This window comes from Ambystoma mexicanum, chromosome 6p (assembly GCF_040938575.1).
Source record: "Ambystoma mexicanum isolate Mex_15411 chromosome 6p, UKY_AmexF1_1, whole genome shotgun sequence".
NCBI lineage: Eukaryota > Metazoa > Chordata > Amphibia > Caudata > Ambystomatidae > Ambystoma > Ambystoma mexicanum.
The window spans coordinates 830,764,614-830,789,538 of NC_090935.1; the positions used below are offsets into that span (position 1 = coordinate 830,764,614).

The 24,925-nt window shown below is 43.7% G+C and overlaps 1 protein-coding gene across 1 annotated transcript in view; it reads right to left on the minus strand.

Moving 5' to 3' along the window:
* Window positions 1-529: 529 nt before the first annotated feature.
* The window catches only part of LOC138510777 (uncharacterized), a 41,461-nt gene continuing 17,065 nt past the window's right edge, over window positions 530-24,925 (minus strand). Inside the window, exons 3-10 of the mRNA XM_069626498.1 lie at window positions 15,954-16,091; window positions 15,551-15,616; window positions 15,353-15,454; window positions 14,061-14,198; window positions 13,458-13,559; window positions 7,987-8,124; window positions 7,384-7,485; window positions 530-711 (exon numbers count right to left, since the gene is read on the minus strand). Of these exons, the coding sequence (XP_069482599.1) occupies window positions 530-711; window positions 7,384-7,485; window positions 7,987-8,124; window positions 13,458-13,559; window positions 14,061-14,198; window positions 15,353-15,454; window positions 15,551-15,616; window positions 15,954-16,091 (968 nt within the window). The remainder of the gene's footprint in view (window positions 712-7,383; window positions 7,486-7,986; window positions 8,125-13,457; window positions 13,560-14,060; window positions 14,199-15,352; window positions 15,455-15,550; window positions 15,617-15,953; window positions 16,092-24,925) is intronic.

Genomic DNA, 24,925 nt, shown 5'->3' on the forward strand with positions numbered 1-24,925 from the left:
GAACAACACTATTCACCCTTGCCAGTACACTGGCAACCGACTTGTGGTTATGTATAATGAAAGGAATCATCTTAATATATTACAGTTCCACTAACTATATCCACCACAAACTTCTTATTGATGGCATGGGTGTATTCCTAGATTGTACAGGACCCATATATACTTTCTTCAACTTTACTAAATCTGCATGCAGCAAGTTTAGTTCACATGGAGACATTACAAATCTTCAAAAACACGTTTCTGTCGGAACTAGATGGAACAAATTAGTTGACCTATTGGGTTCATATGTTTAAGGCGAAAGCTGCGGAAACACTACATTCGCCCAAGCGTTCCATAAATACAGAAGCAAGTATCTTATTTTGTTTTATTCTATTTATCTGACATTAAATCTACTTACTTCAATCTTTCTGGATTGCGTAACCTATATTGAAAAAATCATGTGGGTCCGTAACCGTTTTCCGACGCAAGCCCTTGGGACACAAATATACTCAAAGTGGATGATGTTGACACAATAGAGCACCCAATGCAATTACTTGTCATTGTGTGTTACTGATTCTACTCCAGCAATGCCAGCATCTCCTTCACGCACTCCAGTTGTGTCAATGTTATGCCCGTCTGAGCAGATCACTGTTATACAGTGCTGATAGGCTGTTCTTTTAATTCGACATGCCAAATCACTTGACCCAGGCATAACAATTTGCCTCATTGCATCTGCAAATTGGTGAAAATAGAAGAAGGATGCCTGCAACATCCATATTAGTATATCCAGAAAACAGGGGGTATGTCCAATTTCCTTTCATATTGCCATAGGGCATTGTCCCCAGACTGAAATCTCATCAGTTGAATAGAATTTTACATTTAAATTATAATCTTTAAACTTTTGGACTAAAGCAGAAGTCTGCTGTTCCATACTAGTGCAGTCATACTCAATACTTATACCGAACATTGCATGCTGATATGTGAAAGTCATACATTATGACGTATAGTAAGCTGTCCAACTCCAGATGGATTAAGGAGTTTTCATAGTTATTAATTTCAGGATAAACATGTTCTGAAGTCCCAGTGTTCCATTGAATTTAGGCCTCCTTGGAATGTTTTAAGATTACAAATCCACAACTGTTCATTAAAAGCCGATTTGTGGGCTACTTATATCATAGTCACTTCTTGAATTTGATCTACACAGAAACAGGATACATTTGTGATGTCATCTTTGATGTCCTGGACGTTGGTCTTCCCAGTCCATGGTGGTGGCGTGAGTTATGGTTGCTTAGCTTACCATAACTGGGGAATGTCAAGGGTTTTTTGGTTTTACTTGTAACCATAACTTCTCTCCAACAAAGTTTTTGTGATGTCATCTTTGATGTCATGGGTGTTAGTCTTAGCAGTGCATGGTGATGGTGGAAATTACGGTTGCTTAGCTTGCCATAACTGGTGAATTTCTGGGGTTATTCGATTTTACTTGTAACCATAACATCCTTGTAACACACTTTTCCTCTGGTTTTTAGTAGTGCAATGTAACCATAACGTCCCTCTAACAATAGTGTTTCACTGAATGTAATGTTTTTATTAGCGCAACTTAACCATAATGTCCCTTTAACAAAGTTTTTTCAGTGAATTCATAGGTTTTTATCAGCGGAACTTAACCAATAACATCCCTTTAACAAAGGTTTTTCACTGAATTTCACAGGTTTTTACCAGAATACCGTTAATTTGTGTACATGTACCATACAACATATTTCCCCCCCTTATCCAATGTGATAGCCATAGAGTCCGCTGACTGTGCAACTGTTTGCGCACGTCGGCAGCATCCACACTGCCCAAACGCCCAGGGGTTGTCTTACATTGTTGTAGCATGCAGCAAAGAAACTGAAGATGTTTAAAGAGCAACACATAAGTGTAGTATAATGAAAAACGAAGTAGGTCTTCACACACAGTGCAATTGAATAGGGTGTTCAACATAATGGAATGCACCAAGCAGAAAAATAACCTGTGCATCCAACAGTATTAACTCAGTGCTGCTTTGCATACACACTGAGAAGCAACTGTCACAGGGAAGTTCAATTTAGCAGCTCCAGAACCATATAAGAAAGTGGTAGGTGCACTATATTTCTTCCTCTAACTGTGGAGTTTGTTCTATGCACATGGCTAGTAAAAAACTATATTGTTTTTTACACAGAAATGGCAAGTACCATGGAGTGGCTTGAGGAGAATTTACCTCTTGATGAAATAAGTGATGATAGCAACTATAATGGTACACAGTGCAATTTCAGAAGTAGGACAATTAATGCACTTTGCTTCACATGTAACTGAAATATGTTTTTTACAGTACATACGGCAAAAGAACGTAATGGGCCAGAAGCACCAGCTGCTCTACAAGTGGATGGGCTCATACAGACCCAGACAGTGTGGGAAATTAACTAATGAGCTTGGGGGCAAACATGGACCAATTGAACAACAGTTTTGCCGACTTAAAAGTATTTGTAGAAAGGCATATAATGGGAAAAGTACCACTGCCCCACTTGTACCTGTACCCCATCCCCTGTCTGAGCCAACCATCCCCACAAATTCCTCTTTAGTCAGAGACGCTATGATGAGCTCTCTATCCCTTCCTCCCCTGATAACCAGCCTCTGCAAAACCCCAAATCCTCAGTGTATGTTTCCCATTCCGCTACCTCTTCCCTTTCGTAATTGAATGTTTTTATCTGTCTTAATACATTTCTATCTGTTTACTGTTGCTGTGTGTGTGTGTTTTTTTTAAACAAGCCCCGTTAGGAGTCCGCAGAGTGTGCGACTGTCTGGGCTGTCTGTAATCAAAATGGAGGTGTCCTTTGGACACCTCGTCTGTCTGGGATGTCTGCAATCAAGATGGAGGTGTCCTGTGGACACTGCGCCTGTCTGGAGATGTCCGCAAAGTCATGGGATACCTTTATATGATTCGGGGACCCACACCCTGTCCTGCGGATACTTGGGCGCATGCGCATCTAATCCCCTTTGCCCTCCGAACACTGCACCTGTCTGCAAGGTCTGTAAAGTTGGGCCGTACCTTTAATTAGTTTGGGGATCCTGCCCCTGTCCTACGGACACCTGGGTGCATGCGCATTTGATCCCCTGTGCCCTCTGAACACTGCACCTGTCCGCAAGGTCCTCTGCACGTGTTGCACTTTTAATTACTTTGGGGATCCCGCCTCTGTCCTATGGACACCTAGGTGCATGCGCACACGCATCCCACGCAATACGTGTCATACAGATAGCCGGCCCATCTGTGATCGTTCGCAACCTCACTATGTGACCGCACCCATGCTGAGCATCAGTCCTTATTCTCAAACACTGTCTGGGCCCCCCAGATACCTAAACAATTTTTTTTTGAGCAATCCAAGGTGTTTTACAGTGCAACTTCACCCTTGCAGAGGTCCTACACCATGCCCCCGGTGATCTAAAGACTTTTTGCAACATTTTGAGCCCATCCTGGGGTTTAAAGTGTCAGTGGAGCATGCAACCGTTCGGAGACTGCTTCCCAGCCCCTCTATAAAAGGCAACACCCGAGTGCTGCTCGTCATTCTGTTTTTGGATACCCAAGACAGAGCACTTGACTGTGATTGGAATTGCTGTTGCTGGTTTGCTACTGTTGGAGATTATAGCATACATGGCTGCTGCTGCTCCTGCCTCTTCAGCACAACCACCACCACCACCACCACCATCTTCTGGAGGGCCTGGTGAGTAGAACAGGTGTGGTAATGTAAAGGGGGATCAAGAAGAGGAAGATGATGAGGTAGTGGAAGTCCCCACTAACAGCTGCCAATGTGAGTCTTGGGTGTGGAGGCTCGTTACCACCGTTGGGGGTACCCAATGCATTTGCGGCCAAGGTTCACTGCACTGAGTACTCAGTCATGGCAAGCCTGGGCTGTACAGCTATGGGACCACCTCCATGCAGCGACACCTGAGGTCGAACCACAAGGCAGCAGTTCGGAGGGTTGTCCCCTTTGAACAGGGTAGCAGGTTGAGTTCCTCGACAGCATCCTCTGCATCTGCTCCTGTGGTGCAGAGGATCCCTGGACTGGCCTCGCAAGCCATACGCACTGCAACAGACCCTTACCTTTCAAGGGTCACTGTACTGTTTATGTACTACGACACGGTACTCTGCAGTTGGGAGGAACTCTGGAGTGCATTCAAGGCTATGGTCCGGGAGCTCGAGGGACACTGCCCCCTACCTCCATGAGCCCCCCCAACAACTTCCTCTCTCCACCTGCCCCTTCATCCCTGTGGTTGGTGCTCCTTCCCTTTCTTTTGTGTCATGTTAATAAACACCCCAAAAAATATAAAACAACAAAACCAAAAGCCACCTTTCACAGTTCAAAAATAGAAAAACCGGAAAAATGGTGTAGGACCCTGCGCAGTCCAACGAAATCCACAGACAGCGCGGTAGTCTCCGGACTATTAGAACAATGTAGGGGGTGGCACCATCAAAAACATTGCTCTCTTTTCCGGGAAAAAGTGGTGGCTCTGAAAAGAGCCTTTTTGTGTCATTTGCTTTTGGAAGGTTTGAAGTGCCCAACACCTACTGCAAAAATGCTTGCTATATTTGCAAAAAGGGCTGAAAAGCGTTTTTGATATTTTGCAAAAAAAGCTAATTGCCTGCATCAGTAAGATGGACTCCATCGCTGCGAAAAATGTTGGTGCTACGAAATGTAATGTTTTCATTGTGGAAGGAGGACATGCCAACATTGCTCAAAAATGCACAAAAAGCCTTGTTGAAGTTTTGCCTCGCTTTCTCAATTTACGGTCCAAATGAAGAAGAGCGCAGCCACATCTGTCTCTGGGAAATGCGAGAAAAAATGTACTCATGAATTTGAAAACATGTCTATGACTTTCCCAACTGCCTCCTTCCTCACAAACTTCAGTGAGATTCCAGTAACATGGCCTAAACTGTTCGCTGCACAATAAACAATAAGGTTGGATGATGGCGCGTCACCAAAGTGGCACAAAAGGAACCAAGTCCACCCACTGCATGCCATGCACTCCATACCATTGCACATCCACATTATTAAATCCAAGATGTGCAGCCACTCAACAGTGCTCTGCATACACCTGCAACCAATGTATCCATGAGTCCCCCAAAATCCAGACACTATGCCTCCTAAAAGAGAGAGCCATAGCCATCAGCACTCCTCTCAGCAAACATACCCTCTGTCCTTGTACACCACACCCAGGGAACCTTATTGGCCAATCCCCTGGCCTCCACAGTCCCATTTCCATGTCTGCCATCCTGAAAAGCCCCGGATGTGGCACGTGGGATCAGCAAACTACCATGGTATCTGCAGATAAATTGGCCAATTCAAGGGGGTAGAGAAATTTAACTCAGGGTAGGAGATTTGCTCTTCAGTGATTATACCCCCGGGTCTGGTGTGCATTATAAATGAATAACCAAACAAACAGTGATGGCTCTGAAAAGAGCCTTTTTTAAGGTGCTAGTAAAGAAAAACCTTTTTTTGTCCTTTTCTCTTCTTTTCTTCTGTACAGTCTTACATGAATCACTTCAAAGCATTCATTAGATTGTAAAAGAAAATGGCACTTCCAATGGTGGACAAAGAAATGCCATCTGCAGCGAAAAAGTTCACACTAAGAGAGTTAATGTTCTCATTGTGGACAGTGAACATCCCAACACTGTGCAAAAATCCAGACATGCTCTGTTTACAAGACACCTTCTGGCATCGTGCTGAGGACAAAGTACATTGGAATTGTTCCATACTGCTCTAGGTGGTATCTGTGAGAAAAAACCCTTTGAACTGGCAAAAAGCAGCATCAGGGCCTTCACATCAAGTCCTTCAGTTCACCAAGCAAACTTGGAGCAGTGATGTAACCCAAATGCAGTGGTCCACAATGCCCCACTAGAAAATCAGGAATCCTGAAAGTGGCCATAACTCTGCAAAGACCAAGCACTCCTGGACTGCACAGCCTCCACTCCTTCAAAACCAAGATTGCCAGAAATGCCTCTTCCCTCTGCATACCTCTCCAGATTATTTACAAATAATTCTCCAACAATCAATACCCTGACTTTCTGCATCTCTGACATCTTCACTGCGCACAGGAATGCAAAACAGTATTACCCTCTCTTCCTATGAAGGACAACCTGAACACCTGATTGGCTAATCCCCACAGTCCCATTTCTATTCCAGGTATGCTGCGAAGCCCCGGATGTGGCACGCCCTGTCCACTGACTACCACGCTGTCCATGGACCCCGTAGCACTGGCGTAGCCATTCTTCCCTTTCCACTTCACTCTTTGCAGCACTCCATCATTGGCTACTGTTAAGCAGGCACACAATCATCCAACAATCACGTTCAAGAACTCTACATCTAACACTGTCATCACAGTACAGCACTTTAGATGTACTGTTTAACACTCAGAGTACAGGTCTTCTGTAAATGCAAAAAGTACTGTAAAACTCCAGATTCATCCACATCTGCAGTCATCAACACAAACTACAGGTATCCATATATTGTGTAGAGTACATTTGCATATCGTTTACAAATGCATGTGAACAGGGTGCCTGCCACTTACCCTGCATAACCTACTCAATAAGCATATTGTCATTTGCCCCATTTCCTGTCATCAAGTGGCAGTTACTTACAATGCTGTGTGCTTTCAAAGTTTTCTTTCAAAGCCCGCTTGCATAACGGTTTGTCATGGTTACTGGTCAGAAACCCCAGTTCACATCCCCTAAAGGGTCCAGTTGGACCCAGTCCTGGCGCCTTTGGTGCCAGGCTCATAAGAAAGTGTGCTCTGCACACTTTTTCCCTAGGGCTCGTGTCATTCCATCTCACATCAGTCAACCACGTGCATCTGGGCCGGGTGTGGCCATAGGAATCAATGAAGCTGCACGTGCTCCATCATTTGGGAGTGGCAGGGTAGAACCATCTAGCAGAGCAAGGGGGCATGGCCGGGGCCAAGCTATTTAAGCCTGCCCCGCCCGGAGGCATAGGCTTCGCGTTGTTCTGCCTAAGCAGCGTAATGCTCACCGCCGCCTGAGAAGCATCTTACCTGTTTTCCAGTGCAACCATCTCAGAGAAGCCTCTTACCTGTTTTCCAGCAAACCATCTCGGAGGAACATCTTACCAGTCGTCCAGCGAAACCATCGCAGGGAAGCATGTTACCTGTTGTCCAGCGAAACCATCATGGAGAAGCATCTTACCTGCAGAGCCAGACAAACCATCGTGGAGGTGCTACATACTCATTTTCTCCATCAGAACCAGCTGAATCTTTGTTGAAGCGTCTCTTACCTGCTCGCAGTGACTCGATCCGCGATCATCCAGGGCCTACTTACCTGGCTCGTGGAATACAACCACCGACTGCACGCCTTACCTGACCTTTAGCTCGGACACCAACTCTGAAGTACTACACGGCCAGCTTCATTGCGGTCGCAGGCATCCTTGAACTGCCGCCAGGTCTGTGCACCGCAACTCTTCTCCAAGTGCCGCCAGACTGCACCTGCAGGAGGAAAGAACGAATAAGGTTAGAAACCTAATAGAGACATTCACTAAGGTTGCGCTCCATCGCATCTAGCGCTTACCTTGGGATCCCAACTAGGTATCTTCTTGGGAACACTTTGAAGACCTCCACCGGCGCCATGGCTCCGCTAGGCTGCCATCACCTATAAGGGAGAAAGAGACATTATTAAGTGTACAAACTTAAATCATATGAAAGGCATTAATAATTATATGAACAATAATCATCATAAAGACTCCTACCTTCAAAGTGGTTCGGTCCCAGCCGGCCTGGGCCACCACACCTACGGACCAGTGACGCAACTGGGTATTCTTGAAGCGCCCCTGCTGATGAGAAGCAGGACGGAGAGCTTGCCCTAACTATATATCAGGTGAGCCTATTTGGTAAATGCTTACTTACCTCATTTGGCACAAAAGGTCCGAGGGGAGTAACAATACCTCCACACCCTTCTCATTGCCTCTCCTATTTCCGCAGGGGCAGTACCAGCATCCAGAACTGTATACTTGGCAGCAGCTGGGGCTGTGAACCGATCCCAGGGAGCCGAATCCAGGGAGGGCTCCAACCATGACCCAACGTCCCCGCAGAGACGAGATGAGCGTTTCTTAGCAGCTCTCTGTGATTCTTTTGTAAAAAAAAAAATGCACATTGGGAACATTTGCACAGCAGCTGCAATTGCCAGATCCTATCTGAAACATGCATGCTTGTCCATGTCATCCATTCTAATGAACTGTTATTTTCTTCTTTCCTTCTGTTTTTTTACGACCACTTCTCCCACTAACCTACCTGCTGTAAAATGCCCAGAATGCACACAGAAAACGAAAACTGCACATATGTTACTAAAGCATGGCAAGTACATAGATTGCACAATTAACAAAATGCACTGTGTTTACAACTACTCATTTCAGCACCATTTGAAGGAAAGCAAACAAATGCATGTGTGCAGTGCTATCTGGAAATTGTGATAAATAAATGAAAGCAACAAGAAAGGATTTCTGCAACATACTGCAATGGCCCTCATGTAGCAAGCATTTATGTGTGGGAAAGTTAATAACATTCCTTACACTCACACTCTTCTTTCTAATCTGTACATCTTTCTGGGCGTCTACCTTTTTCTCACCCTACTAGGACTTGCACTACTACATATCAAATGCAAGTAGTGCAACAACGACTCACACACTTGAAAATTGCAGCCCCTTAGGACATACTTATCACTGCACCACTGTCCCTATACCAACTATGCTGATGATCCCAAGTCTCCATTCCTATGCCATGCTGTTCAATTGTACACACATACTAACATTTGCCAACAGGTGACTTTCCAGGCCAACATGGCCTGTAATGTCCTAGTCAGACTGGGAAGCCTGATGCCAAACAAGTGTTAGGAATGTAGTACCAACCTATCTGGACTGACAGCAGTTTTACAACCATATTTGTATTCACATGCAAGGTTACTAACTCTGCCTCCCAACGAATCCTCCTACAATGTGTAATATGTTCTACTAGTGTAATTATTGTGCGAAACCATCGCAGGGAAGCATGTTACTTGTTGTCCAGCGAAACCATCATGGAGAACCATCTTACCTGCAGAGCCAAGGTCTGTAAAGTTGGGCCGTACCTTTAATTAGTTTGGGGATCCTGCCCCTGTCCTACGGACAGCTGGGTGCATGCACATTTGATCCCCTGTGCCCTCTGAACACTGCACTTGTCCGCAAGGTCCTCTGCACGTGTTGCACTTTTAATTAGTTTGGGGATCCCGCCTCTGTCCTATGGCCACCTAGGTGCATGCGCATACGCATCCCACGCAATACGTGTCCTACAGATAGCCGGCCCATCTGTGATCGTTCGCAACCTCACTATGTGACCGCACCCATGCTGAGCATCAGTCCTTATTCTCAAACACTGTCTGGGCCCCCCAGATACCTAAACAATGTTTTTTTGAGCAATCCAAGGTGTTTTACAGTGCAACTTCACCCTTGCAGAGGTCCTACACCATGCCCCCGGTGATCTAAAGACTTTTTGCAACATTTTGAGCCCATCCTGGGGTTTAAAGTGTCAGTGGAGCATGCAACCGTTCGGAGAGTGCTTCCCAGCCCCTCTATAAAAGGCAACACCCGAGTGCTGCTCGTCATTCTGTTTTTGGATACCCAAGACAGAGCACTTGACTGTGATTGGAATTGCTGTTGCTGGTTTGCTACTGTTGGAGATTATAGCATACATGGCTGCTGCTGCTCCTGCCTCTTCAGCACAACCACCACCACCACCACCACCATATTCTGGAGGGCCTGGTGAGTAGAACAGGTGTGGTAATGTAAAGGAGGATCAAGAAGAGGAAGATGATGAGGTAGTGGAAGTCCCCACTAACAGCTGCCAATGTGAGTCTTGGGTGTGGAGGCTCGTTACCACCGTTGGGGGTACCGAATGCATTTTCGGCCAAGGTTCACTGCACTGAGTACTCAGTCATGGCAAGCCTGGGCTGTACAGCTATGGGACCGCCTCCATGCAGCGACACCTGAGGTCGAACCACAAGGCAGCAGTTCGGAGGGTTGTCCCCTTTGAACAGGGTAGCAGGTTGAGTTCCTCGACAGCATCCTCTGCATCTGCTCCTGTGGTGCAGAGGATCCCTGGACTGGCCTCGCAAGCCATACGCACTGCAACAGACCCTTACCTTTCAAGGGTCACTGTACTGTTTATGTACTACGACACGGTACTCTGCAGTTGGGAGGAACTCTGGAGTGCATTCAAGGCTATGGTCCGGGAGCTCGAGGGACACTGCCCCCTACCTCCATGAGCCCCCCCAACAACTTCCTCTCTCCACCTGCCCCTTCATCCCTGTGGTTGGTGCTCCTTCCCTTTCTTTTGTGTCATGTTAATAAACACCCCAAAAAATATAAAACAACAAAACCAAAAGCCACCTTTCACAGTTCAAAAATAGAAAAACCGGAAAAATGGTGTAGGACCCTGCGCAGTCCAACGAAATCCACAGACAGCGCGGTAGTCTCCGGACTATTAGAACAATGTAGGGGGTGGCACCATCAAAAACATTGCTCTCATTTCCGGGAAAAAGTGGTGGCTCTGAAAAGAGCCTTTTTGTGTCATTTGCTTTTGGAAGGTTTGAAGTGCCCAACACCTACTGCAAAAATGCTTGCTATATTTGCAAAAAGGGCTGAAAAGCGTTTTTGATATTTTGCAAAAAAAGCTAATTGCCTGCATCAGTAAGATGGACTCCATCTCTGCGAAAAATGTTGGTGCTACGAAATGTAATGTTTTCATTGTGGAAGGAGGACATGCCAACATTGCTCAAAAATGCACAAAAAGCCTTGTTGAAGTTTTGCCTCGCTTTCTCAATTTACGGACCAAATGAAGAAGAGCGCAGCCACATCTGTCTCTGGGAAATGCGAGAAAAAATGTACTCATGAATTTGAAAACATGTCTATGACTTTCCCAACTTCCTCCTTCCTCACAAACTTCAGTGAGATTCCAGTAACATGGCCTAAACTGTTCGGTGCACAATAAACAATAAGGTTGGATGATGGCGCGTCACCAAAGTGGCACAAAAGGAACCAAGTCCACCCACTGCATGCCATGCACTCCATACCATTGCACATCCACATTATTAAATCCAAGATGTGCAGCCACTCAACAGTGCTCTGCATACACCTGCAACCAATGTATCCATGAGTCCCCCAAAATCCAGACACTATGCCTCCTAAAAGAGAGAGCCATAGCGATCAGCACTCCTCTCAGCAAACATACCCTCTGTCCTTGTACACCACACCCAGGGAACCTTATTGGCCAATCCCCTGGCCTCCACAGTCCCATTTCCATGTCTGCCATCCTGAAAAGCCCCGGATGTGGCACGTGGGATCAGCAAACTACCATGGTATCTGCAGATAAATTGGCCAATTCAAGGGGGTAGAGAAATTTAACTCAGGGTAGGAGATTTGCTCTTCAGTGATTATACCCCCGGGTCTGGTGTGCATTATAAATGAATAACCAAACAAACAGTGATGGCTCTGAAAAGAGCCTTTTTTAAGGTGCTAGTAAAGAAAAACCTTTTTTTGTCCTTTTCTCTTCTTTTCTTCTGTACAGTCTTACATGAATCACTTCAAAGCATTCATTAGATTGTAAAAGAAAATGGCACTTCCAATGGTGGACAAAGAAATGCCATCTGCAGCGAAAAAGTTCACACTAAGAGAGTTAATGTTCTCATTGTGGAAGTGAACATCCCAACACTGTGCAAAAATCCAGACATGCTCTGTTTACAAGACACCTTCTGGCATCGTGCTGAGGACAAAGTACATTGGAATTGTTCCATACTGCTCTAGGTGGTATCTGTGAGAAAAAACCCTTTGAACTGGCAAAAAGCAGCATCAGGGCCTTCACATCAAGTCCTTCAGTTCACCAAGCAAACTTGGAGCACTGATGTAACCCAAATGCAGTGGTCCACAATGCCCCACTAGAAAATCAGGAATCCTGAAAGTGGCCATAACTCTGCAAAGACCAAGCACTCCTGGACTGCACAGCCTCCACTCCTTCAAAACCAAGATTGCCAGAAATGCCTCTTCCCTCTGCATACCTCTCCAGATTATTTACAAATAATTCTCCAACAATCAATACCCTGACTTTCTGCATCTCTGACATCTTCACTGCGCACAGGAATGCAAAACAGTATTACCCTCTCTTCCTATGAAGGAGAACCTGAACACCTGATTGGCTAATCCCCACAGTCCCATTTCTATTCCAGGTATGCTGAGAAGCCCCGGATGTGGCACGCCCTGTCCACTGACTACCACGCTGTCCATGGACCCCGTAGCACTGGCGTAGCCATTCTTCCCTTTCCACTTCACTCTTTGCAGCACTCCATCATTGGCTACTGTTAAGCAGGCACACAATCATCCAACAATCACGTTCAAGAACTCTACATCTAACACTGTCATCACAGTACAGCACTTTAGATGTACTGTTTAACACTCAGAGTACAGGTCTTCTGTAAATGCAAAAAGTACTGTAAAACTCCAGATTCATCCACATCTGCAGTCATCAACACAAACTACAGGTATCCATATATTGTGTAGAGTACATTTGCATATCGTTTACAAATGCATGTGAACAGGGTGCCTGCCACTTACCCTGCATAACCTACTCAATAAGCATACTGTCATTTGCCCCATTTCCTGTCATCAAGTGGCAGTTACTTACAATGCTGTGTGCTTTCAAAGTTTTCTTTCAAAGCCCGCTTGCATAACAGTTTGTCATGGTTACTGGTCAGAAACCCCAGTTCACATCCCCTAAAGGGTCCAGTTGGACCCAGTCCTGGCGCCTTTGGTGCCAGGCTCATAAGAAAGTGTGCTCTGCACACTTTTTCCCTAGTACTTGTGTCATTCCATCTCACATCAGTCAACCGCGTGCATCTGGGCCGGGTGTGGCCATAGGAATCAATGAAGCTGCACGTGCTCCATCATTTGGGAGTGGCAGGGTAGAACCATCTAGCAGAGCAAGGGGGCATGGCCGGGGCCAAGCTATTTAAGCCTGCCCCGCCCGGAGGCATAGGCTTCGCGTTGTTCTGCCTAAGCAGCGTAATGCTCACCGCCGCCTGAGAAGCATCTTACCTGTTTTCCAGTGCAACCATCTCAGAGAAGCCTCTTACCTGTTTTCCAGCAAACCATCTCGGAGGAACATCTTACCAGTCGTCCAGCGAAACCATCGCAGGGAAGCATGTTACCTGTTGTCCAGCGAAACCATCATGGAGAAGCATCTTACCTGCAGAGCCATACAAACCATCGTGGAGGTGCTACATACTCATTTTCTCCATCAGAACCAGCTGAATCTTTGTTGAAGCGTCTCTTACCTGCTCGCAGTGACTCGATCCGCGATCATCCAGGGCCTACTTACCTGGCTTGTGGAATACAACCACCGACTGCACGCCTTACCTGACCTTTAGCTCGGACACCAACTCTGAAGTACTACACGGCCAGCTTCATTGCGGTCGCAGGCATCCTTGAACTGCCGCCAGGTCTGCGCACCGCAACTCTTCTCCAAGTGCCGCCAGACTGCACCTGCAGGAGGAAAGAACGAATAAGGTTAGAAACCTAATAGAGACATTCACTAAGGTTGCGCTCCATCGCATCTAGCGCTTACCTTGGGATCCCAACTAGGTATCTTCTTGGGAACACTTTGAAGACCTCCACCGGCGCCATGGCTCCGCTAGGCTGCCATCACCTATAAGGGAGAAAGAGACATTATTAAGTGTACAAACTTAAATCATATGAAAGGCATTAATAATTATATGAACAATAATCATCATAAAGACTCCTACCTTCAAAGTGGTTCGGTCCCAGCCGGCCTGGGCCACCACATCTACGGACCAGTGACGCAACTGGGTCTTCTTGAAGCGCCCCTGCTGATGAGAAGCAGGATGGAGAGCTTGCCCTAACTATATATCAGGTGAGCCTATTTGGTAAATGCTTACTTACCTCATTTGGCACAAAAGGTCCGAGGGGAGTAACAATACCTCCACACCCTTCTCATTGCCTCTCCTATTTCCGCAGGGGCAGTACCAGCATCCAGAACTGTATACTTGGCAGCAGCTGGGGCTGTGAACCGATCCCAGGGAGCCGAATCCAGGGAGGGCTCCAACCATGACCCAACGTCCCCGCAGAGACGAGATGAGCGTTTCTTAGCAGCTCTCTGTGATTCTTTTGTAAAAAAAAAATGCACATTGGGAACATTTGCACAGCAGCTGCAATTGCCAGATCCTATCTGAAACATGCATGCTTGTCCATGTCATCCATTCTAATGAACTGTTATTTTCTTCTTTCCTTCTGTTTTTTTACGACCACTTCTCCCACTAACATACCTGCTGTAAAATGCCCAGAATGCACACAGAAAACGAAAACTGCACATATGTTACTAAAGCAAGGCAAGTACATAGATTGCACAATTAACAAAATGCACTGTGTTTACAACTACTCATTTCAGCACCATTTGAAGGAAAGCAAACAAATGCATGTGAGCAGTGCTATCTGGAAATTGTGATAAATAAATGAAAGCAACAAGAAAGGATTTCTGCAACATACTGCAATGGCCCTCATGTAGCAAGCATTTATGTGTGGGAAAGTTAATAACATTCCTTACACTCACACTCTTCTTTCTAATCTGTACATCTTTCTGGGCGTCTACCCTTTTCTCACCCTACTAGGACTTGCACTACTACATATCAAATGCAAGTAGTGCAACAAAGACTCACACACTTGAAAAATTACAGCCCCTTAGGACATACTTATCACTGCACCACTGTCCCTATACCAACTATGCTGATGATCCCAAGTCTCCATTCCTATGCCATGCTGTTCAATTGTACACACATACTAACATTTGCCAACACGTGACTTTCCAGGCCAACATGGCCTGTAATGTCCTAGTCAGACTGGGAAGCCTGATGCCAAACAAGTGTTGGGAATGTAGTACCAACCTATCTGGACCGACAGCAGTGTTACAACCATATTTGTATTCACATGCAAGGTTACTAACTCTGCCTCCCAACGAATCCTCCTACAATGTGTAATATGTTCTACTAGTGTAATTATTGTGCGAAACCATCGCAGGGAAGCATGTTACTTGTTGTCCAGCAAAACCATCATGGAGAACCATCTTACCTGCAGAGCCAGACAAACCATCGCAGAGGTGCTACATACTCATTTTCTCCATCAGAACCAGCTGAATCTTCGTTGAAGCGTCTCTTACCTGCTCGCAGTGACTCGATCCGCGATCATCCAGGGCGTACTTACCTGGCTCGTGGAATACAACCACCGACTGCACGCCTTACCTGACCTTCAGCTCGGACACCAACTCTGAAGTACTACACGGTGAGCTTCATTGCGGTCGCAGGCATCCTTGAACCGCCGCCAGGTCTGCGCACCGCAACTCTTCTCCAAGTGCCGCCAGACTGCACCTGCAGGAGGAAAGAACGAATAAGGTTAGAAACCTAATAGAGACATTGGCTAAGGTTGCGCTCCATCGCATCTAGCGCTTACCTTGGAATCCTAACTAGGTATCTTCTTGGGAACACTTTGAAGACCTCCACCGGCGCCATGCTCCGCTAGGCTGCCATCACCTGTAAGGGAGAAAGAGACATTATTAAGTGTACAAACTTAAATCATATGAAAGACATTAATACTTATATGAACAATAATCATCATAAAGACTCCTACCTTCAAAGTAGTTCGGTCACAGCCGGCCAGGGCACCACATCTACGGACCAGTGACGCAACTGGGTCTTCTTGAAGCGCCCCTGCTGATAAAAAGCAGGACGGAGAGCTTGCCCTAACTATATATCAGGTGAGCCTATTTGGTAAATGCTTACTTACCTCATTTGGCACAAAAGGTCCGAGGGGATTCACAATACCTCCACACCCTTCTCATTGCCTCTCCTATTTCCGCAGGGGCAGTACCAGCATCCAGAACAGTATACTTGGCAGCAGCTGGGGCTGTGAACCGATCCCAGGGAGCCGAATCCAGGGAGGGCTCCAACCATGACCCAACGTCCCCGCAGAGACCAGGTGAGCGTTTCTTAGCAGCTCTCTGTGATTCTTTTGTAAAAAAAAATAAAAAGCACATTGGGAACATTTGCACAGCAGCTGCAATTGCCAGATCCTATCTGAAAAATGCATGCTTGTCCATGTCATCCATTCTAATGAACTGTTATTTTCTTCTTTCCTTCTGTTTTTTTACAACCACTTCTCCCACTAACATACCTGCTGTAAAATGCCCAGAATGCACACAGAAAACGAAAACTGCACATATGTTACTAAAGCATGGCAAGTACATAGATTGCACAATTAACAAAATGCACTGTGTTTACAACTACTCATTTCAGCACCATTTGAAGGAAAGCAAACAAATGCATGTGTGCAGTGCTATCTGTAAATTGTGATAAATAAATGAAAGCAACAAGAAAGGATTTCTGCAACATACTGCAATGGCCCTCATGTAGCAAGCATTTATGTGTGGGAAAGTTAATAACATTCCTTACACTCACACTCTTCTTTCTAATCTGTACATCTTTCTGGGCGTCTACCTTTTTCTCACCCTACTAGGACTTGCACTACTACATATCAAATGCAAGTAGTGCAACAACGACTCACACACTTGAAAAATTGCAGCCCCTTAGGACATATCACTGCACCACTGTCCCTATACCAACTATGCTGATGATCCCAAGTCTCCATTCCTATGCCGTGCTGTTCAATTGTACACACATACTAACATTTGCCAACACGTGACTTTCCGGCCAACATGGCCTGTAATGTCCTAGTCAGACTGCGAAGCCTGCTGCCAAACAAGTGTTAGGAATGTAGTACCAACCTATCTGGACCGACAGCAGTGTTACAACCATATTTGTATTCACATGCAAGGTTACTAACTCTGCCTCCCAACAAATCCTCCTACAATGTGTAATATGTTCTACTAGTGTAATTATTGTGCCATTAACACACATACCTACTAACTGCCTTCTTTCACAGTTGCAGTGAAGAACAGCGTCCTGAAACACACAGATGTCTGAACTGGAAGATAAAACCCAGAAGAGACCTACTCTTCAAATTCAACAAAGTAAGTGGAGTACGTTAGTAATATTCTTCCTGTTACTCAGACAGTGCAGCGTTGCTGTGTTGTATCCTACCAAAGTCTCTGCAATCAAACAGCATTTTCTTCACTCTTACTCATTACACCTCAGCAGGTCCACTCTTTGTATTCTCATGTGAACACCAGTCTCATAACACCCACTAGTTTTGTGAAAACATTGTAATGTCCTTACTTATTCATGCACAGTACACGGCCATACACACTGAAGGAAACCTTTCACACATCAACACACACATATATCAGTACAACCTTACCAATCAGAAATAATAGCCCATCGCACAATCACACACCCCTCTACGTATGCCTACCCTGATATTCATACTCTCATACACAGTGTAGGCAAATACATTGCACACCTTTCAAACCCACACTGTCCTTTTTTCTCCAACAGACAAAAGATAATGCCTACCAAAAAGCAACTCTGTAGAAAACAATGCAAAAATAGAGCAGACCAAACTAAAAGCATGCAACATAGTCATATGCCTCTAGCAGAGTTTGTACGAAATGCTCAAACAAAACAGCTAGTACAGTTAGTGAGCAAAACTGAATCAGCTAGTAGGAAAAAAAGCATGGCCCCTCTTCCAAAATATAAAACTACAAAGAAATCTATTAAGAAGATTACAACTACCAGTAGGGCTAGCACTGCACCTACCAATGTTAACGTAGTCACAGGTAAGTATTTCCCAAAAATGTATTTTCCACAATAGAGTCCTTCAGAACCTTATAAAAACAGAAATCATGCTCAACCCTTACAAATTACTGTAAAAAACTGATCCTGGAAGCTCGCAGACAGTGCAATGCTCCTCAAAAAGAAATTGTTTAGATTAATTTTAAACAGAATGAAACCACTAACTCAATTAATTAGTAAACTATAAGAAGTACTTCACAACATGTGCAATACCAACATAGATACCTTTGCAGACTTCTGTGCATGTGAGTGGATTTACACAACCAGCACATAGCCATATTTCAATGAAAAGGCATATTATTATTATTATTATTATTATTATTATTATTACCTGAACTTGTAGAGCGCACGGTCGCCCGGGGGCATCATGGCGCTGGTGAGCAAGCTATCAAACAAGAGGAACAGTAATAGTCAGAGAGTTAGAATAGAGTAGTTTTGAGGGCTTTCCTAAAAGCCAAATGGTTGGAGATAGACTTGAGTGGCAGTGGGAGGGTGTTCCACAGCCTTGCCGCAGCAATGGAAAAGGCTCTGCCACCGAGTCTTTCCCGGTTATACTTAGGGACCACCAAAAGATTGGTGTTCAGGGAACGAAGGTTGCGTTCTGGGATATACCGAACAAATTTGGTTTGAAGAAACTCAGCACCTAGGCCCTGGATAGCTCGATGGACAATACACAGTGACTTGAACTTAACTCGCTGGGCCACTGGGAGCCAGTGGAGTTGGCGAAGCACTGGCGAGATATGGGCTCCATAGGGGGAACCTGTGGCCAGTCTAGCTGCCAGGTTCTGTATACGTTGGAGGCGTTGGAGAAGGCCCGTCGGCTGAGCGAGGTATAAGGAATTGCAATAGTCCAGCCGTGAGAGGACTAATGCAGCTACCACAGGAGGACGCATAGCCTCTGGGATCATAGGGAGGACCTTCTTAAGTACCCTAATCTGGTGATGGGCGGATTGACAGACCGATTGACAGACCGTATACAAACATGAGCAGAGAAACCCAATTTCCATACATAGCAGTGGCTGAGGGTATGAAATGGTAGGAAACACAATTATGGCAGAATAAATGCACATTGAAAGAATATCCCCAACAAACTTACAATCAACTCTCCATTCCACCGAACCAATCCGCCCCGTCTACAAATGGCCCTGCACCTCATTTTGTAACGTACAAAAACAATCCTTCAAATCTTTACAGCATTTCCTCAATCACTATGTAAAAGTGAAAGACGAAATGAAAATGAAAATGTTGCAAACCATGGAATTCTGTCCAGTGCTCAAATACACCAGACTGTGAGGACATTCATTAGCCTGCATTTCCGGGGCTGATTGCAGAAGCACCTTCCACCAATTCAAAATGTTAGCACACACCATTCCACTATACGCAATATCATCCAGAGACTGTACTATGCAAACTGTCCTGCTTTAGAACGGGAGAATTTAACCCTATTAGTGCCCATTGGAAAACACTCAATGCCATGTTGTTTTCTCTGATTTCTAGCTGTTTCCTCTCAAACTGCTGTAGCGTACTAGAAATCCATAATGGTGTAGGATAACCATAAATTTTTTGTTTCAGTACATGTTTCTCTATAAAATGAGCCAACAAGTACACCTTTGTGTCACTCCCTGAGGTCACATGACATAATTCAAAATGGTGGACACATATCACTGTAAAGAGTATGGGCCTCATTACACGGAAGGTGGTAAGGGTTAACGATCACCGGTAATGCTACCGGTGACCGTTAACCCTTACCGCCTTATTACGAGGTCCCTTTGCGGGTTGGTACTTTAACGCCTGCTTTTAGCAGGCGTTAAAAAACGAACCCGCAAAGGGACCTTGGTGCTAATTACGGTACCGCAATTTGCGGTACCGTAATTAGCGTCTTCCCCATTCCCATTATGCCCTATGGGGGCAAAAATGGGAATGGGGAAGGGCCTTGGTGAATGGAGAATTACCGCCCCCGCTCACCTTGGAGTAGGGCGGTAATTCCGCCATCCACCAAGGCGGACACGTTAAAATACCGGCGGCAACCATGGTGCTGATAGCACCATGGTTACTGCCTACCTTGTAATGAGGCCCTATATCTCACTGACCACAAAGGCAGAACTTTCAGAAAAGATTTTTTTTCAGTAGGTAGATGGCCAAATTTCAAGCATATTATGTTTGCTGCTCAGACAAAAATCAGAATGTCCATGTTTTAATTTATTTATTTATTTTGGGGGCAAATAGTAAGTGCTTCCTATGAGTGTCATATGTAAACTTTTTTCCAAACACAAATATTATAAAAAAAAGTAAAAGGAAAATAACAATAATTTAGAAGCATCATTAGAGAAAGCAGGTTTTACTTAGTGGCAATATGATGCAAAGCAAAAATAAATATTCTCAGTGGTTCTGGTTAGTCTTACATACATTTCAAAATGGCTGACATTGTTTTTTTCCTCTGCTGTTTTTCATGCAAGAATCTCTATTTCAGAACAGGAATTCAATAAAGGCTATTACATGTTTTCTTCTGCTACGAATGTTTAGTCATCAGACAATTTTCAGATGTGCTATCTCTGTATGTGAGCCAATGGGGAACATGACATGGTCCTTGTATCTGACCGTTGACATTAAAATGCACTACATGAAATGTTTTTGGCACCATATCTTTGTAACCCTAGATCTGTTTGTCCTGATTGGCGTGTCTTTTGTTAAGTTAAATTAAGTTAATGACATGCTCTCCGTAATCCATTAGTCTAATAGATTGAGAGGTTATGACATTTGACCTCAAAGAGCATTTCTGTTAATTGTTGTACAACTGTAGCACCGATTTTGACAAGTGAGGTGTCTCCTCGAAATACCTTATTTGTGTTTTTCAATGTATGTATCAGATAAGGTCTGGGGTTTTGTCATTTGACCTTAGAATCTCCCATCCAAAGGTGTTTTCTGTTGTTGCTCCATTACCATTTAGTGCATTTATATAGGAGAGGTGTTATTGGAGCAGTCAAGTTGGGTGCTTTGTCTTCTAGGCTTTAAGTAGGGTGTATGGGGTATGACCTTTGACCTTTAGCCTTAGAATGATCATTTAAAAGGGGTTTTTGTAATTTCTCAGCAACCATTCACTTGATTTAGATGTGTGGAGTATCACTGTAATGGTTATGGGATATACTACTCATCAATGGGGCAGATAGTCAAAGTGGCCTTTTCTTTGACCTTTGACCTCAGAAAAGGGATTTTAAATATGATTTTTTGTTATATTATGACAAATCTTGAACAGTTTTAGGCAAATGTGAAGATACATAAATCAAGTGGAAATGTTAGTTGACCTTTAGAAAAATCCTTCTCAATTGCTTTTTAACTGTGGGTTTGATATACACAAATGTGGTGTCACCTTAAACCCATTGTACATTCTTTCGTATAAAAGCTACAGGTCAGTTGAGATGCATTGGGGTTTGACCTTCCACCTCTAAATCATTCACCTACATTATTGTTTTTGTTTTAGTAGGGTGTATGGGATAGGACATTTGACCTTTGATCTTAAAGTTAGCATTTGCAAACTGTTTTTTGAAAATTCTCAGCAACCATTGATTTGGAGAAGTGTGGTATCACTGTAAAGGTTATGGTATTTTTTTTTTTATTGAATTGGTTGAAATAAATCAACCTTTCAAAATTCATGTATCAAACATTACAAAAACATAACAATTAAAACAAGCAAATATTATCACACATTGAAATAGGAAATAGACACTCTTATTATTCCACAGTTCAATGTTATGTGGTTAGCAGCTACAATCTAATCAGAGAGGCAGAGCATTACATTGCAGACCTTGTGGCACTCCTATCATTGCACAGAGTGATGTTGTTATCAATGTGTGGCAACATTTTTTCAAGCAATGCTTAATAAAAACATACATCTTACCATAATAGACAAATAAAAAATACTTCTTAACAAGTTAAAACTTACTACAAATTAACAAATCAAACAACCCATAAAACCTGATTCAAATATAATTGCTAGCTGCCGTCCTTAGCTCACTAGTCCTGATGTCTAGGTTTTATTGTACAATGGAATCATTATTTAATCACCACAGGCTCATTATCCAAATTCAAACTTTCGAGGAAATTAACAGTTGCTATTTGAATCGGTTAGTAGGAGGAATTCAAGATTATCGACCAGCATTGATCAGAATCCAAATAACCCAAGTACCGGCAATGTCTTCCAAATTGCTTAGATCTTAACAATGTTAACGCCGGGCATTGGGTAATTAGGTGCTGTAATGTCTCAGGAATGGTAATTAAGTTACAAAAGCGACAGAAGTTTTCTGACTCTAAGATTAACTTACATTTCCTCAATATTGCTTTGGTCGGCCAGATATTAAATCGTAGTCGCAATATTGCAGAACAAATTTTTACTGCAGGAGCTCTGATAAGATACAATGGGAGCGTTCACATTTTTTTCGGGGGAAATCGGTTGACATCTCCATCTACATAAATTAAACATGACCCGCATGTTTTAATCCAATCATTAGCGTAAATCTGTTTTTTTGCTTTGTCAGGATTATTAATAAGAGTGTCAACGAAAATATTTGCAGCGCCAAGAGCAGAATAGACAGTATTAATCCATGACACAAAAAAGTTTGTGTAGTGTTAAACATATGTACAGTAAGCTCTTTTAAGAGAGTATTATGTTTAGCGGATGTTAGACATTTCCTGAACAAGGCACAAAGGCGCCAAGTGTACAAGGCTTCCAATGATATTAAACCCAACTCATAGCGAATCCAAACGACGGGTATTGTAGGGTATTTTGTGGAGATTTGGGGCCTGACGGTATTTTATTACCGCCGAAATATAACTTAGCAATAATCACTCTTTGTATTCAGATTTGGCCATGTGCAACAATAATACAATGGACATGCATTATTTCAGCACCCAGACCTGCATATTTGGTATACGTGGTTGGTAGGCGCGGTTGGTGGTATTTTGGTGAGCATAATTCCCTTGTTTTATTTGTGGCCCCAATGTCCAGAATCCCTTATCTTTGCTTAGATTTTTCGTGTGATCAATAGAGAGACCTCAGACCTACATTTTAGGAATACCACATTTTCCAGTGATAGTGTTGGTGTGCCACCATGGGCGAACTCACTGACTTATTTACGACAGAGAGCTATATATGGTAGTCTTGTGGTAATTTCCACTACCTTATATACGGTAGGGAGCTATGTTCAGAGAGTCTCTCTTCCCGTTGGCTCATGTACCTCCAACAAGCTATGCTACAGTCACTCACAATTATTCATACTGATTCTGACATGCACACATCTGTCTTAAAATGACCATTGCACTGTTTAAAAATCTCCCCACATCATCGGCATTGTAATGGTAAATAGTAAATACACCACCCGTCTGTTTTCAAATATTTTTCTGTATTATAAAAGTTGCATTTAAACACGATCTCATTCTTTACAGAAATAAATAAAATGGTACAGTAAAAGCATTGTCTATGACACACTGCAAAGAGAGTGGCGGAGAACAGAACTCAAATTGCAACATTGGTATTTGATTAAGACACGCACAGGAATCCCCTTTCCTACACTGACTGCATATTTTCGTGCACACACGGCTCCCACGCTTATGTAATTACCTTATCTGTTCAAAGTTTTCTTCAGCTGTTCTCCTTCGGAATGTGGTTCCCTTGAAGATTAACCCCAGTAAAAGGATCGCCTTTCCTTTTCAAACCGGGGTCATCGCCTGGAATTCTTAGCTTTTGCAGATAGGAATGCCTCCAACCAGGAAAAGGTCTTCCTCCCAGCTCTGCCAAATCTGGACTGTAGCAGGACGCAGGAATCTGCATTCAGTCAGGAGTCCCACAGCCAGGTCTTCTCCCCAGTAGTGCAGAAAAATGTCTGCCTGTCTTTTTCCCCGATACTGCCCACTAAAACTTTCATCTCAGCCCTCTGTATAACGTGTCCCAATGAAATCCATCATCTCTCATCCTCCTACTCTCAACAATAGCTTCGTTTATACATTTGCAATTGTTGCAAATCTGACTTCCTTCTTCCTGCAGTTACTGTGCACAAAAACACGGAGAAACAGGCAGAGAAGAGAAGAAAAAAAAAATCTGCACACACATTTAAATGGCTTTCAGAGTATGCCTAATTCTGCAGTGGAGAACACATTTTATTAGTGGGTTATGTTAAATAAGGTTTTATTAGTCAGGTTAATGGTTAATAGGTTAGCTGTTAATTTTCAAATGTGTCTCTCGCACCATAGGCATTTCAGGTGAAAATAGTGTGCATTTTTAAATGAGCACGTGTGCTTTTAACTGTAAAAATAGATTTGCATCTGATATGTTAAAATCGTTTTTGACTGAATAGTCTGTCTTTCCTTGTTAATCTGGTAACCCATATAGCAATGCACCGCACCCTTGTGGTGGTGCTGCAAAAAAAAATGTGCTACTTGTGCAGTAGTGCTGTACTCTGTGCTGTTTGCTACCTGTGCATTAGTGCTGTACTCTGTGCTGTTTGCTACCTGTGCAGTAGTGCTGTACTCTGTGCTGTAACACGCCAAATATCCTTACATATACCCTCCTTTTGTTTTTAGAACTTGGATATAGTCCAAGCCAATTCCTAAAAACAACTTGTTCTTTTTTTTTTTTCTTTACAATATAGCAATCCAACAAAATGAATATTCATGTGCATCAATGAAAATTTGCAATCAACATTTCATCTGAGTCCATCAGTTCATAAAATGTTCCACATTTGCCTTCTCAGTGGAAGTGGCATTACTTTAAGTCTAAATTTTCCAAGTCAATTAAAAACAACGAAATAAAACAACTAACTAAAACAAATAATTAATATAACAAATTAAAATAAATAATTAAAATAATAAATACGTGGAACTTCATATGCCGGAACTTTTGTTTTGTCTCTTTTGGTATGTCCCGACCAGCGATGTTATTCGGTTCATTCGAGTACTCTTTCATCTTGGCAATCTTGAATCCACAGTAGTCATCTCTTTTGGCATTCTGGTTATTTTGTCTTCACCTCCACCTGGAGGCAGGCATCTTTTGGTCTTCATCCAGGGGACTCCAGGACTCCATCGTCTCTCCCGTGGGCTCTG